At 37.6% G+C, this 17,330-nt stretch overlaps 1 protein-coding gene across 15 annotated transcripts in view; it reads right to left on the bottom strand.

The window, feature by feature from the left end:
* Window positions 1-17,330, bottom strand: part of CASK (peripheral plasma membrane protein CASK) — a 168,399-nt gene that overhangs the window by 9,084 nt on the left and 141,985 nt on the right. For 8 of the 15 annotated variants that reach the window (XM_067357844.1, XM_067357842.1, XM_067357845.1 and 5 more), the window contains 5 exons: window positions 16,349-16,537; window positions 15,416-15,580; window positions 15,013-15,087; window positions 4,835-4,864; window positions 1,780-2,017 (listed from right to left, as the gene is read on the bottom strand). In XM_067357844.1, coding sequence (XP_067213945.1) covers window positions 1,780-2,017; window positions 4,835-4,864; window positions 15,013-15,087; window positions 15,416-15,580; window positions 16,349-16,537 — 697 coding nt within the window. The remainder of the gene's footprint in view (window positions 1-1,779; window positions 2,018-4,834; window positions 4,865-15,012; window positions 15,088-15,415; window positions 15,581-16,348; window positions 16,538-17,330) is intronic. The other 7 variants (XM_067357847.1, XM_012375271.2, XM_067357853.1 and 4 more) reach the window with 3 other exon arrangements.

Genomic DNA, 17,330 nt, shown 5'->3' on the forward strand with positions numbered 1-17,330 from the left:
ATTCTTAAAGCATTCACCTTTTTATTTGCGTGTCACTTTACAACCGCAATTATACTTCTAATCTGACTTTTAACATTGTATCTCGAAATTACGGGATTATGCATACGTGGTGTTTTTCTCTTTCGCTCGTTTATTACGATTTCTTTTTACACATTGAGCGTTTTGTCTGTTATCGCGAAAGTATGTTATCAAAAATGTAAAAATAATAAAACCTTGCAAAGAGCTTGATATTCTTGTTGCTTTTCTAGCTGTCCATAGCAGCATCTCTTCTTTAAAATGCTTTATGACGTACACAAAGACGATACCATCTTAAAATTTCACAGATCGAGTAGTAACTACCGAAACGGTTATATTTGTTCTTTATTTTCAGCATCTGGAGATGATAGATGCATCTAGCCAAGCGAAACGATTTCAAAAACGTTCGTACGTTGGTTTCGAGCTTCGAAATCGATACGCGATTTATACGTCATGTGGAGTAAGAATTGAAACTAATTTTAGTTACAATATTTAAAATAAAGTGAAAAATTTTGATTAATTCAAACATAAATAGAATAGTATACACATTCAACATTTAACAATAAATAAATTTGTTTAATTGTAATTTCAATGTTTAACATGAAATTTTCGTATTAAATACAGAATGTATATCTAGCTTTTAGAAGTTTATTTGTTAACGAGATTTATTCAATATTTCCACAATTTATATCAAACATCATAAAGTAATAAATTTATTAATTGTTTATTCTATTTATATTTCAGCATTAACGATTATTACTGTCAAAATGTACGATTTTTACCACACTTTATCTTTTCAAAAATGTAAAAAAGGTTCATATTTCTTCAAAATATTTCCCATTATTATAAGAAGTATAACGAAAGGAAATATGAGCTTATAAGAGATTGCATTGCAGGTACCAATCCGTTTTGCTTTCGTTCGAAATGCGACGATGACGAAATGCCAATGATAATTACATAGCTAACCCGATGTGAGCGAATGGTACGCTATTGGTACGCATCTCATTTTATGACCTAATTGATTGATAACAACGATACCACATGCTCCATCGAAAACCTGTACACATCGAACAACACACAGACGACATCGTGTTTCATCAGCACATTCGTTTTCTGGCAGCGGTGAAACTCAATAGGGAAGAGATTTGACTGGAATTATCAAATGTGATAGGATGATAATGGATCGATCGAGCGGCGATGAAAGAATGTTAACGTAATAACGATTTTCTCAATCGGCGAAATTCTGATTCTCTGATCTGTACTCAAAAGAAATTCTGCGATCTGCTGGAACCAATGATTACCGCATTCGTTCTACCCGAGTTTTTAACTGGAGCTATTCTTGCCCTGAGCGCTTAACGTCCTATAATTCCCGAGAAAGGAAACTTTTCTTTTGAAGAATACGATCACCCTTAAAAACTTTTTATAACGTAATTGTTGTCAGGGAATTTTACACTCTTCTGTTAAATTTTTCCATGAAATATGTCAAGCGAATACGTTTTAAAGTAATATTTTCGAAAACTGCTACATCAAGCGCGTATGTTCTTTATCATTTTAAACATATACTTCATCCACAATTTATCCGCATAACCACATCTAGCAGCAGAAAAACGGTTAATATTAATTTCCTTTTATTAAGCAAAAAATAATCTCGACAAGATAAAGTATCATCTTTTGTTTCCTATTATTACGGTATTTGCTACAGCATGTCTTATGTATGTATAATTTTGCAAGAAAGGCACAGATAGCTAAGCTAAGTTATATTACCTTGTTCTTGCTTGTTCTTCTCCATTGACATGCAGGCGATGCGCCATTCCTGAAGTTCGGGCGAAGGGATAAGACCCGCGGAGCCAGCCGCGTTATCCTTCCGCGCTTGCCACCAGTGATGGTCGTCTTTGCTGATGATTTGCAGAATATCGCCGGTCTTAAACGCGATCCCGGCTTGCGCGCAAGGTATCAATTCATCCTCCAGTGGATCGTAGTCGAATTGCGCTCGAACGAAAATCTGTCGATGCAGTAAAAGTCGCGTTAAAGTTTGACAGAAATAATTGAAGCACGTCGTTATCGTTATCGAATCGCTATTATATTTCACATCAAGGATTTCACTCTTTACGTCGATATGTTTAACAAGAGAGATTATTACGCGAAAAAATGACAAGAAGCACAAAGCAAAAAAATGTGACATGTGGGGATAATCGACTCGCAGTGAAATCATTGACAATGGATTAGTAAGAAAAACTTGAATTATAACAACAATAGGTCCTCGATCGTGAGACGTGACTAAGATATCGTTCTACGGCTATATCGATCGCTGATAGACCTACTCAGCTGCGCTAGACATAGCGAACGAATCTAGGTATTGCGAGGAAAGCGAAAGATGCGACGCGTAGTAAAGCACTGGCAATAGCTCTTGCAAAGAGTAACAGTATAATGTAGAAAATGTACAAGGTATCAATGGCAAATAGAGCGCTCGCAAATTCGTTCAAATTGCAGTATCGATAATACAAAGGCGCATAATGACTCGTAAAGTACAATTTCGTAAAAGTATACATGTTGTCTCGAGATAACCAGCGATCGACTCGTAGCTCGATTTCGCCACATCGCTTAAAAATTAGGAAGAGGAGAGGCACGCGAAACGAATTTCCAGATGAAACATGGACTCGCCGTTCTCTGAACGTCGCTGTATGACGTTTTACAGTACGCAGTTGGGTTATTGACTCGAAAGGGGTCGTGCCGGTTTTTTTTTTTTTTTTTTTTTTTACAGTTAATCGGTATACTCATCGGCTCGGGAGGACTCTTCGATTGGAGGGACACGAGAGTGTTGTGCGAGCTCTTTGTCGTAATGCCACTAGCGCCACGATTTTGGTCATCTAGCGATGCACAAAATACGTATACGTGTAAAAAAGGCGTACATAGATATACATATGAGTGATTCCGTTTTTACAAGAAGCTCAAGCACTAGTTGCTGCACATCACGCAAAAAACAGACGCACACGTAATACGCGCACACACGCATACCGAAGATGCACGATGCAGAGATATGCGCGCGGCCACTACATGAAAATGTGTGAGTAAAGAACGGCGCGATAAAGAGAATAGATATAATAAACAGTATGATTGCACAGTGACAAGAGTTGCTTCGGATTAGCGCACGTATCATTCACGAAACAGAGCCGCGGGGATTTTTAATCAATATATTAATATATAGTATATATAGAGAAAGAGAAAGAGATATAGGATGGAAGAGAGTGAAAAGGATGGCGGTCCATTGATTCTGTACGAATATTACTTGTCCGATATGCGTATCGTAATTGTATCGGTTTTAATTACAATTACGAATTTTCTGGATATCCCGAAATCAGAATATCGACAATCCTGGACTAATTAACGCAGTGTGCACTAATTAAAGCCAGTGCGTCACTGGGCAAGAATTTGCGACTGAAGAGCACCGGTCAAATACATTCTGCGGCTTTGTCCAGTAGCCAATTTGTATTTTAATATTGTAAAAAGCATATCTTTTCGTTTAACACGAATAACTTTGCATTAACGCACATGATGTGTTTTTACTTACGTGTGTGTATTATGTTAATCGATTTAATATTCGTACATGTTTAATGTTTGTGACAAGTTTTGTATGTCGAATAAAATTGTGTGGTTGTTTGTAGGGTTGCCATCACTTTTGTTAACGCTGATCCAAACACGCGTATGATAAAAATTATTACGATCACAATTAACAATGTAAGAACGTAAATATAAACGTTGTATGTGTGAACAAATTTTTATACGTTATTATTAAAAATAACTCTTTCATAATGTAGTAAAGTTTAGAAGAAAAATACTTTGGAAATAATATCAAATCGCGAGAAGACAAAACTTTATAGTTTCAAAAATCCCGGATGTAAGCGAATGTCGGATGTACAAAAATCGATACTTCCGCGGACGCTCGGTTAATCGTAACATTGTGATTCCTGCCAATGTGGCCGTTTAACCGTTGTCTATACATTTTCAGATGTCTGTGTCAAAGTATCATGTCAGCGAGCTCTCTTCGGAAATATCGAGTCCTTTTCAAGCACGAGAAAGAGCCGCATGTTCTCAAGCATGACGTTTTCACGAATTACGTTAAGTGCTTTGAGAAGCGAAAAAACTTTTTTGGCAAGAAATACATGGTCGCTCAGGCAAAACTATAAGAAATATGAATATTATCTTTATCTAGCGTTTAAAATTATATTATAAAATAGATAGTTGGATATATTATTAAATAGATTGTTTCTATGCATTAATTTGATTTCTACAAAATGTAATTTAACAAATTTTGTCTCCACCTGTCAAGAAATTAATAACTTAAAATAAAAATAGCGTGATCAAGATTCAAGCAGTTTCTCTTCGTTTCAGCTTCTAAATACTATTAGAAAAATAATGGTCATTTGTGTATGTATACTACAGAGAGAGAGAGAGAGAGAGAGAGACTATGTGCTTTATAAATCCTTATTATTTCTAAAGCATTTTCTCTTCTGAGCGTCCATGCGAACAGAAATCTTTTCTTTGTATGTGGGCACACAAGCGAACATATCGATACGTACTACTCGCATTTGAGAACTCCTGTCGCGGGGAGTAAAGAATAAAAGAAAAATACGAAATAAAAAAGAAAAACTCGATATACGCGAAAACCCGAGTAGAGTCCTACTTTTCAGCGATGGCGAGGGTAGTAGGAACAGAGACAGAGTATGAGGCATGTAATGTATATATGAATATATAAGTATATGTACGCATAGCCTTCTAACTACAGCAGTCCAATCACACCAGATCAAGTGGCGGTACTTACTAACACTGGCAGAGGCTTAATCCTGAACAACTAGAGTGTTGAGGAAACAGAAAAAAAAGAAGATCAATTAATTAATATGTTCAGAGTCGCACCAAGCGTAATACGGATTAATCGAGACCCCCCCCCTCCGCGCACGTTGCGCGAGGGGAGGGAGAAAAAAAGTGATAAGAATGACACAATCAACGATAAAAAGAGCACCTACGGTTGAGTCGCACGCGTCAACGCTTCCGAGATGCACGGTGCGCATTGCTGTGTTGTGGCACATGCAGGTTTTTACTAGATCCTCGTACTATTAGACAGAGACGGCACCCTCGACTCGCCTGCGAGCGTTGGGTCTTTCATAATCTATGCGTAAGTTATCTAAATCGGGAACCGCCGACAACTTTGAGAACTTGAATTTTCACACAATACTTGAAATACAGAAAAAGAAATCTTGCGTCAATTGTCAAATCTTTGTCACTGATTTATGGAATAAATACTTGAGATAAATTATGTACAAATGATTTATTTTGTCGACTGTTATGAGCACCGTGAAAAATATCGTGATTATTACACAATTTAGTTAACACGTTCGGACGATGAGAGGATAATAAATAGCAACGGTTGTTCATTACTGTCTGCTTATTTAGATTTCGTACGAAATGGCTTAGACGTTATACGCACAGATTATCGTTCTTCATCGTTACATGTCCAACACCTGCTGCGAGTCGACGAGTACGAAGTAATTTCGAGCTCGCAGCTCTGCGGCACGTGTGATGAGCGTGGCGCGGAAATGCGAGTTTTGAGCAAAAACTCTCGATGCTTTCTGTCAGGAGCCGGGAGGAATCAAAGCGGACTGGTACAGTTAGTAACATTTCTAGTGCTCGTAATACGCCTCGCGTTTTACGTGAGAGAAAGAGAGAAGTTCCCTTGCGCGTGTTGGAAATAAAACTTTCAAGCGGGAGCAAGCTGGTAGAAGTTTACGTGGTTTACCTCCGATCGTATAAAATCTACGATTAGATTATTGTTCGAGCTACAGAGATATATATGTCCGCGCGTTAATTTTAGATTTCTTTTATAAATTTCGCATGAAGAACTAGACAGAGCTTGTTCCTGGCGGAATTTTCACTAGTGAACGAGAGACACTTCAGTCTCGATATTAGGCGACTTGTTATGTTCGCAGTGACTTTATTGTTGCACTGCGACTCATTAATAATCGCTTTTAAATTGTGCAATAACAAATAAATAACAATTTATAATACATGTAAAAAAATACTAAATAATGTACAACGAAACACACAGAACAATATGAAGATAAAAACTCAGCGAATCGGCTTCACAATGCATTCGTTGCCTAATCAACGATACTTAAACCGTGATTTCCATTTCACGAGCCCCATATAATTATAATGTGATATTAACACTAGAGCGCCCGGAGATAGGTTGCCCACTAACGGCTTTAGCTATCGGCTAACAATGTTAGTTAAATACATGACGATATCCCTCGTCAGTAAATTACATTCGAGGCGGAAAATAATGCTGAGGCAAATTGGACGTTGAAGTTAATTATCCGAACAAATTCGAATTTACGCTATACCATGAAAATAAAAATGAAAATTTCCGAGACGAGTCGATATCGCGGTCGCATTTTCCGCATCTCCAGTTCCGACAGAATCCATATTCTGTACTAAGGAAATTTCTATTCTATCTGATTACAAATTCCTATCTCGTTTCGATTCGGACAGGAGGAATAATGACGCGAGTCCCTTTTATGAAACCGATTCCGCAGAGCTCTCAGCAACGAGAGACGCGTCCCCAAACTTCAGGCCGCACTGTTCGAATAAAGTCACCGCGCGATTGTGCCCATCCCGTTTCCATAGTAACGTCGCAGAGGACAAGTGCATGGACATGGTGGTTCGTATGTGGGTTTCCGACGTGCATTGGAAGCTGCGCTCTACTTCAAAGAAGAAATGAACGGGCGATGGGGGAAGGTTGACGATGGTATGCTGCTGATGGGATTTTCAGGCGACACTGGGAAAGACAATTCTACTCAGTGATATAGCAGGTACTGCGCTATCGACAACTCGTCTGGTGGACTGACTGCTGCTGATGCTGCTGAATCCTCTTGTCGATTTCCATCGGGACCGGACTATCTGCTTCCGAGCGCCAGACCGAAGAGCAAGCTTCGGGCTTGCCTCTCGGAAGGGAGAGGTAAAAAGGGTCGTATCGCAGCGCAGAATAAACTCAACTGACAATTTTGCAGCGGATCTCTATTGCGGTAGCGGTGGACTTTACTCAATTCAGTTAACAACGTGCACCGATGCGTATTCTCCATCATCGGCATCCATTTAAATTGCCATTGAAAAATCGCGGCTTTATAGAAAAATCTCACGATTCCCATATTATTTTTATATCTTATTGCGGGTTTTGAAGAACCGTTTGACGGAATAATCAATAAATAATTTTGCTCGTCTTAAACACACCGTTAAATGTTTCTGTGCGTTAAATCGGATCGTATAAAATTAAACGCTGCACTGCGATACTTTTTTTGGAGAGTCGATTGTGCTTTTGTGAAATGGTTTCATATATATATATATATATGGTGGATCATGAATGTCACAAATAATGTAGGTCGGGTTCGTTGCGGGTGAAAAACACACAGACACGTAAAGATTACCTATTTTCATCCACGCATACTGCAATTAACATCTGTGTGAAATGGTGCGTTGTGAGCGAAGGACAGTGAGCGAAGAGCAAGGTGTGATACAAAAGGTGAAATAAGATCACACTTATACCGAAGATTTTTCTATCGTTCGCGGATTTACTCGGGAAACTAGTATCGCTTTAGGTTTATCCTGAGCGTCGCCTGACGTTACAAATTTTTATAGACGATTCTCGCATGCGATCGCAGAAACGTACATCGAATCGTATTTTCGTTTCTCGTGATATCCTTCGTGAAGCGGAGGCGTCATAAATCGAAAGTACGAATCGTCGGCAGGCAGAAGATACGCACGTGACGAGAATGAAATCTGAGAACGGCGCGAGATTGAAGGATCAATTTTGACAAATAGGATTTCGATGCATCTTGGATGCATTTAATCCATATCTTACATAAGCAAACAGTCGTAAGTAAAGAGTATACCGAAAGTACGTCGATAGAAAATATAGATCCATTAACATTTTCATCCATTATGCAGACCGCGGCTTAAAAATCTTTTGAACTTCATTAAGGAATACATTTGCTACGCGCGTAGTACTGGCTGCTCGATTAAATTTATTTATCTATTACGCGAGATCAACCGTGCTCCGCAAAAGTGCTTTTATCCCAATGCCCGCTGACCTTTCGCGTGTTACCAATCGCGCAAAAGATTAAACTAATTTCCTCGAGGTGTCTCCTAACGAGGGTTCTCTAACGAGATCCGCGCGAACTCGAAAGCGTCCCTCGGGATGCTTTCATGCACGGGCGATAAAGTGTCAATAACGACTCGGGCGCGATTGTTGCGGGGTGCAAGAGCGATAAACGGACGGTAATGGGGGAAGGGGCACAACAATACGGAGGGTATGTTGAACACATCTGAGTGCACACGTGTGTGTATATGCAGCCGAAGAGACAGAGAGTTTCCATGTGTGTGTGTGTGTGTGTGTGCGTGCGTGCGCGCGCATGTGAATGTGTATGTGTGTTCACCGATTCTATTTCTACGACGGACACGGACAAGAGATCACGTTACAGGTGACGTGCGACGAGTCGTGGTGTGTTCCAGCGGTTCATGCTTTATTATATCTTCGTACAATGCACTGTGAGGTAACAACGCCGCCGTCGTTGCGCTCGCCGATGCTGTTGCTGCTCTCTCGCCTAAAGGTGCGATTGGGGATGAGGGGGAGAGACCCGAGAGTGATGGCTTCGAAAATGCATCGTGGGGGGCAGGGGGTGGGGGGAGAGGGCGGTTGCTTATCGTCACCGGGTGTGTCTCGCTTCCCGTGTAACGCATGAGATACCCCTGTCCTCATTTTAGTGTTCGTCATCGCGAAACGCCTTGGGTCACAACCCCAAGTCTTATTCGTACCATGTGAATGCGGATTCGCCCACTCATTCCGAGAGCGCATGTGTTTGCGCAATAATTTGTCGGCCGGAAATGTTTCCCCTTCGACGTGTAACGAATATATAGCGCAGACGCACGGGACAGAGAACGGTTAACTGTGCAAGCTCATTTTCGCCAGAAGACGGACAATGTTAATTGCGCATTAAGGCTTACTCGTCGCCTGATTTCGGTTTATTGAACGCGCGCGTTATCAAAAATAGCAAAAATTTTTTTTTTCCCCACAAACGGAGTCGCCGCGTATCTTAATCGAATCTGTTGTATACGGAGTCGCTCTTGTATTCATATTTATTCCTCCAGTTCGCAATATTATTCGTATTGTAAATGTAAGCGTGTGAGTGTGACGGTTAACGTTCGTCTGTCCTGCGTTCCTCTACCTTGCACGCCCGAAAGTAAATAATGAAACTGTATATTTCGGAAAATATGATCAATACTATGCAACAGCATACACAGGTATTCGTCACACCAACAATTTGCAGTATACATATCGTTAATGTTCGTATTTCTTATAACATCCATAAACTCCCAAACACATTTCACAACGCTTTACAAAATCTAATCCAATCAAGCCATTTGTACACACACGTATATGTATAGTATAGAGTGTGCAGTGAAGAAGTAGGCGAGATATATACCATGTTCTTTAACATATCCACTTCCTCCTTTGTTGCATATCTACGTGATGCATAACGAGAGAACGAGAGGCCGGGCGCTACGTTTAAACACATGTATGAACATAAGCGGATATATAAATGTACAGAGTATTTACAAACGAATACTACGTAACACCAAGATGTTCGAAATTATAATTAAAACTGAGCCGCACGCGGTATTAAGCGATACGGGTTGTAACTTTTCTTTCTTTTTAATATATATTTCGACTTTTCCGTCGGAATTAAAATTATGTACACAATGAGACTAGAAGCTTCTAACGATCACCATCATTGCTCGACGTCACAGCGCTTCTAGAATAGATTTCGCAATGTGCTCTATCAGGTACAGAATACGTCGAAAGTAAAGCCTATTTATTCAGGTACGAAGAAATAGGGAAGTGTCTCTTACGTGAAGCCATCGTTATTTTAGTGCGTGTTTTTACTGACACTTAAGAGAAATACCCTGACGATTTATCAGTAGAGGCGTCCGCTGTTTTAATCTTGCGAGTTAAAATCATATCGCGAGACTTATATTAAACAACGATTTAGATTTTATCCGAGCCGGACTAGACGATGTTATTTTGCGATTTACCCTCAACTGCATGTACGGAAATTTTTGCACGTGTCAGATGCGCTTTTTTCCCATTAATATTCTAAAATTTTTATTAACAACAGTTAGTTTTTTTCACATTTATCCCTAAAATAAATTCAAAATACTCCAAATATCAGTTATATAGTTTTAAGATGCTGTGCTGAAGGGCTCAGCACTAATAGATTCAGCTTGCATGAAACGAGTCTCTCTAAAATAGCACATACGGTCCGTCTTTCTGGACAATCCGATAGTTACGAGGCAATACAATTAATCAGTAAAATAAACTAAGAAAAAAAAAAAAGAGATTGAATTACACTGCTACCAGGCTTGCGCGTTATCTACACAATCGCGTGTGAGTCCGTGCAAGACATGATGATCAACGAACGAACGGCCCAGAGAGTTTTGCAGTCTCGACTAAAACCCATCGATTGATTTACACAGCCTTACGTGTATGCACTTATGATGCAGAGGGCTACATTGGCCAAAAAGAAAAGCGTCAGTTCGCAAAGATGTCCTTTCATGCAGGTGAGGGTATAATGAGGGGTGTAACAAAAGCTTCCTTATGACAGAAAACACAAACAACATTCCAACACATGTGGAAACGAAAGTGTGCATTCCTTATATACTTTTCTCTTCCCTCGTAAAGTGAACTATCGTACTATCAGTAACGAGGTGTCACTCGATCCAAACGTCGTAAGACGAAATCAGAGAAAGAGAGAGAGAGACAGAGAGAGAGAGAGAGAGGAATAAAGTAGTGAGTGGAAGAACAAAATTACAAGAAAATGAGAGAAAGATTTGAGAAAAGATAAACCGGAGAGAGAAAGAGCGGAAAAGAAACATGCACGCGCCGTGGACTCGAAAGCGCCGACCAAAGCGTTTTGTTACACCGCTCGTACCGATCTTGCCTTATACATATATAAATACAGATTATAATATATATATATCATATATATATCTCTAATATGTATATCATAAATTATTTTCTAACAATATTGTCCCATTGCCTTCGTTTCATCGAGCCTCGCAGCATCGAGCGAGATGTTCGTATCACGGCTGGCCCGCAAACTCACAAAATTCACGTTAGTCGAAAATGTCACGTCCGATTACAGCGGCCTCAACAGTTGCAATATTAATCCGCGTAATCACAGTTGAGCGAGCCTCATCTTCTTATGTTAATATTATCAGAACATCAGTTACACTTTATCCCATTACAGGATTAATGTCTGCGACATTAACGTGAACTTTGAGCACGAGTCAGTGCAAGGACAATCAACTATATAGAACATATATTTCGCAATGCTGCAAAATTGACGTGACAGTCGACAATAATCAAATCTCTTAAAGCTACACCGCGGAAAGTCTTATTGCGACAATAAACATTTTGCTCGTGCTTCCTTATAAAATTTTAAATTGGCGTATTTTTTTTTCACTCATGATTTCTCTTGTCGATTGCACCGCCGATTTCAAAGCACTCTTATACGTGACGCTTGCATGTGCAAGCGCAGTGTAATCCTAAAGAAGAAAGAGAATATTATATATATCATGCGACTAGCGTATGTTTCTCTGTTGCCGTATAATTGCAATAATCCGTAGAAGATCCGTTATCTACATCATAATGCGAGAATCTGAGATAAGCGGCTGAAAATGGCGAACACTCTTTATACATCTGGACACGCGAAGAAGGGTGTAACGTACATATATATAAAGAACTGTACATTTAATTGCATATTGCACGGACTTTTGACAAATTCATAAAATTAAAGTATGTACAACGTGCCCGAAGCACGAAATCGCGACGCAAAAGTTGTGAGTTATGAAAATATTGCAAACGCTGCAAAAATATTGCGAATGTAAAACTGTTTACTTCGTTAAGTGTTCCATCAATCCCCACGGATTGACTGAAGAAGCAATCATTTCACGCGTACTGTGATGCAAAATCAAATTTGCAACAACATAAAGCAGCTGTACCTAATGAAATCTTGATCCGGAAAAAACTGTTCCCCGCCCCACCCCCCCTCCCTCTATTTGATTTTACTCGATTTGGCGTTATGCTGAAAGAAATCTTTGTCTTGCGTGACACTGCTTGCGCACTGAGAAAGACAGCGAGGTAAAATAATAGAAAATAATATTTTTTCATTAAAAAGACGGTTACGACAAGCGAGCGTAAATAATGTCGGTATTTCTCGGTACGCCAAGCAGTTTTATATCTGCATTATTTTTTCATTCTAACAATAAATAGTTGATTTAAGAATAATTCTATTATTATACGTGTGCATGTGTATGCCTCGTAATACGGGTAACTGGTGAAAACCTTTGCAGGTATTGACCACATCCAAGATATACAATTTGCTTAATTTTCCGTTTATTATTTCAATCTGTTTGTCCAGTAATTCCGTCTCAAATGAGAAACCGAATCCATTATGATTTTATTGTAAATCAAAAGCAAAAACAAAACAACGCTCTGCAATCCATCAATTTATTGATATCGTTGAAACTAAGTAAAATTTATTTCTACTTGTTGAATAATTTAAAAAAAAAAATGTATATATTCTACTATTTTTGCATGAGGCCATTATAATTATTTAATTAATTTAAATCATACGCGTTTACATATCACAGAAGAAAATTATCTCGTAATTTATTCCGAGCGTTCAATATTCTCCAAAAGGATGGAACCCCTTGGGATGGAACCTATGTGCTAATTACCGAAACTTCAAATACGGCAGAACGTTGAACTATTGCAAAATTCGTCGCCAAATACATCCAACTATTCGAGAATATTGCGCGTAAGCTGGCGCACATAAACCGCTGGATGCCAGTTTCCGTTCTCTCAGTCAATGCTAACGAAGATTAGTGAAACTATGTCTCAAGTTATGTTATCGTAGAAATATGAAATACGAATACTCTTTGTTTATTCTGTATTTAAAAAAATTTAGGAAGAAACATCGACAAGAAAGTCTGACTTTTGTTCTGAAAAAGTTCGGTGTGATAAAACTATTTCTGATAATAAGAATTATAAAATTGTCCAACTAAAGTTCTAAAAAGTTATAATCTAAATTGATATAAAAGTTTTTTATAACTAATTAGGAATTAGACCCTTCTAAATTTAGAGAGAGAGAAAAAGAAATCGATATTAAATTCACCGAAGAATATATTCATATTATCTCATAATTTTTTAGGCTCATTCTTTATATATTTTATATATTTATATTTATATTAGTTAAGCAGAATAATAGTATATTAAAACATCATTAAGAGAAATACTGCATTCAAGGGCTTTTTTATTATTTCTCGACAAAGTTTATATGTATTTTGGCGAGATTTGGTTCGAAAAGGTTCTCAAATTTAATAAAATTTTTTAAAATAATTCCGAATTCTTCATAGAAATATCTATCTTTATTTCTTCCTTGTTCTCGCGTTGTTTGTTTTCGTCATTAATTACGCGGATCGGAAATATTTTTAATGGGAAATTATTCAATACAACACCAAGTGGATATTAACCGTCCCTTTCTGCTAAACTCCTTCTAAACTCCGCGGTCTACCTTGAATAGAATTACGCAAGGAACTGTATACAAACTACAAACTATCGAGAAACTAATCGCATATCCCTCTGTTCGTTATCAGCTTCAAAACTTTCCTAATCGCAGAACGGATAATAGGCAGAGACTTCTCACACTTTGCGCGGGTTTCTTCGAGGTAATGCTCGTCGCAGTGCGCTGCAACTTATAAAGCGAAATATGGGATGTCATTTCACTACGGTGGCTAATCGCGTGAAGTTTAAATTGTCTAATCAAATTAGCTGTTCTCGAAACCTCCTTTATGTACGATCCATAATAATCCACAATATACAGCGTAGCGAAAGTTATTACTTGTTTATCACTACAAACTCTATCGGGATCCTCGAAGTAGCTCTCTGGACTAGAAGACCGTGAGAGAAACTAAACTAAACTATTTAAACGATTGATAGATCACGCTTCGAGGGATATATGTGTATCCCTGGGTTATAATCAATAATAATATCCACAACATAATATTGATGCGATTAAGAGATTAAGTTTAATTTTGTAATAAATATTTTATATTTAAAGGATTTTATAAAATAAATAATCTACTTATTAATTTTATCAAATAAACAAAAAATTAATATTTTATACAAATAAAATATTTAAATTTCCACGTGTAAAGTATTTCTCAAAAATTTAATTAATAAATAATATAAATAAATATGTTAATTATATATATATATATATTGAAATCTTTAAATATATATTTTTATATCATACATTCGTAGTTTGGACGATCTCATGATATTACAATACGTCAAAGAAATTTGCATCGACTCAGCCGAAAAGCAATTACGTAATTAATGTGTAGTGAAGCGTCTTGGGAAAAAGCCTAACATGCATAAGTTACCTACTCTATAAGGCCTGTTCATAAATCTACTTTACTATCTTTCGCTATAATTAATTTAGTAGTGTTGGAAAAAGACGCAAATTTAACCCGAGGAAAATCTACAACTAGAAACGGATGCATTTCTGACAATTCTATGAACGCGCGATTTAACCGAGCAAACTATTTGAACTCAAAACGTCAAGTTTAAGATTTTCGCGATCGTAGGGCCGATAATGGGTTCAGACGGCGTCTAGGCGTGCTCTCGGTGGACGAGGAAGCGCTTTTAGATTTAGTTTTCGACGCCTTAGGCGTCTTCTCTTTGCTCGTGGTGGCCGCAGAGGTTTTCACCGATTTCCCGGATTTGCTCGCGCCACCCCCAGAGCTCGCGCTCGTGGGGGTTGCGGAGGATGTAGGCTTACTAGACGCGATAGTATTTTGGGAATGGGTTTGGGTGTTAGGTCTTACTTGTACCTCGCAGGGGGGCGGCGCGCTCCTGTAAGACGGCACGATTTTGAAAGTCACCGATCCTCGTGCCTCCCGCTGTAACAATCGAAGGAGACCAATTGGTCAGAAGCTATTATGAAGCAAAAAAGTAGTAAGCAAAAAATAAATTGATCGTTCGCATAAAAATAAGCATAAAGTTACGAGATTGAATAGTAATATAATAAATTTTGTTTTCTCACACTGAAATTATATTCCATTTCAAAGGATAACTGTTGTTAATTTTACAATTAAAATTTATATTAGCTGTAATGTGTCTTACCAAAGGAATACCTAATACCTCATCATTTTTATAATTAAGAGAAGAACTTTGCATTCTAAATTTCTCTCGCTCAATTGCATGAATAATTTTACGGAAGATACTCACCAGAATCTTTTGCAAGGCATTAACGGATTGATTCTGAACTGGTATACCGTTGATCTCTCTGATCTCATCACCAACGTGAAGAGTGGCTTGTCTATGGATCATCCCGCCGTGCATAATCCGCGCAACGAAGCATTGCCCGTCCTCGTTCATTTTCAGCGTGATTCCCTGAAAAAGCGACCGAAAAATGCGAAACGAATTAAGACTAAATGCAGCGAATTACAGATAATAAGACATTAAAAACTTTTTTTGCGGCTTTGCATACGGCAAACACTAATGCCACATTAAGTCGCGCGCATTGTAAATGACAATGCAAGTTTAAAATTAAAATCGCCACGGCAGCGGACCTCGCATTTAGAAACTCCAAAATATGACATTATTTATAATCTCTTTACGTTCTTTCAATCTTGTCGTTAATGTCTTTATCATTCTCTCCTTTTATGAAAGAATATTTAAAGCGATTCTAAAGTTTTCTAGTTTGACATATCTTCTATAATACATCTGCAAATTTTATTCTAGTATATTTGCTAAAAATTTCGAGAAGATGTAGGCTTTTTTAGAAAAATATTTAATTTTATATATATATATATATATATATATATATATATATATATATATATATGTATATTTTTATTTTATAAATTCATCACAGATCATAAGAAAATTTCTAGTGATGTGTACAAGGTTAAGTTAAAAAGTAAAGAGACATTCGAAGAATGAAATGTAGGTCAAAATAAAATGTAGGTCAGAATGACCTATATTTCCAATGTAGGTCATTTTAAAGGACTTTTTTAATCAAAAAAGCGGACTTCAATTACAAAGTCTTTTTACTTTTCGATTTTCCCTCGTATTTTCAATATCGGTACAAATGTTTTTGCGCCGCCAAAAAAAAGTATTATGTTTTCGCAGTTACAAATATTTTTTAGCGTTACTCACCATCGGCTCATCTGTATTCTTCTGGAATTGCACCAATCTGACGCGAGTAATTTTCTCATCTAAATCGCCGTTTTGCCCTTCGAGGTCGTCGCCGCCATTCAGGTATGTGAGAAGCGGAGGCGGTGTTACTCTGGTGGCTTCCTCGCCGTACACTTCGTGACTGGCGACGTCATGCGCTTGTAGGAGTGCCTGGAATAAGTCGCAAAGCAAAATTGCAAATTAACTTCTGAACGTTATTAACTTTCATACCGCAAGATGACAAAATCGCTATTACCGACGAATTTATACAGAAAGTTTCCTTAGATTTAATAGCTCAGATTATATTAGTTACTGCTTTATGAATAGTAGATATGTACTGATATGTACAGATTCGTTGCGGATACGTCTCATTCGCGGTAGAAGAGCTGTTTGTGTATTGAAAGTTCGTTAGTCATTTAGTTTACTTTTACAGTGTTGTTTCATAAATCAAACGATTCATTGGTGCAAAAAGAAAGCAAACAACAAAATTTTGATTGCTGATTGCGTGCTTTCTGCAGAACGTGATTTAAATATTAATTTCGTTATCGGTGAAAAACAGATATTATTTTATTTTATGTTTTAAAAATGTATATCGCGCGCAAGTATATTACAAGAGGAATTATTTTAATTTTTTATTGAATATATTCTTGAAATAATTATTTCAGCAGAATAATATGTAGATATAATTTTATAATTCGTAATTATTTGTCATTATTTATTCAGAAATATTATATGAAAATACAATGTTTCTTAACACATACGATAATTTTATATGAAAAATGTGTATTGCATATAAGTAGCATATGTAAACGCATGCGTTTCTACCAAACTGGAAGACCGTAAAATATGCATTTTAATTTACATTTAAATTATCGACTTTCATTAAAATTCAAATGTAAATTCAGATTTTAATAGCGTCATAGCATGCGTGATAAACAAATAAACGATCGTGTTCTACTTTACA

This window comes from Linepithema humile, chromosome 6 (genome assembly GCF_040581485.1).
Source record: "Linepithema humile isolate Giens D197 chromosome 6, Lhum_UNIL_v1.0, whole genome shotgun sequence".
Taxonomy (NCBI): domain Eukaryota; kingdom Metazoa; phylum Arthropoda; class Insecta; order Hymenoptera; family Formicidae; genus Linepithema; species Linepithema humile.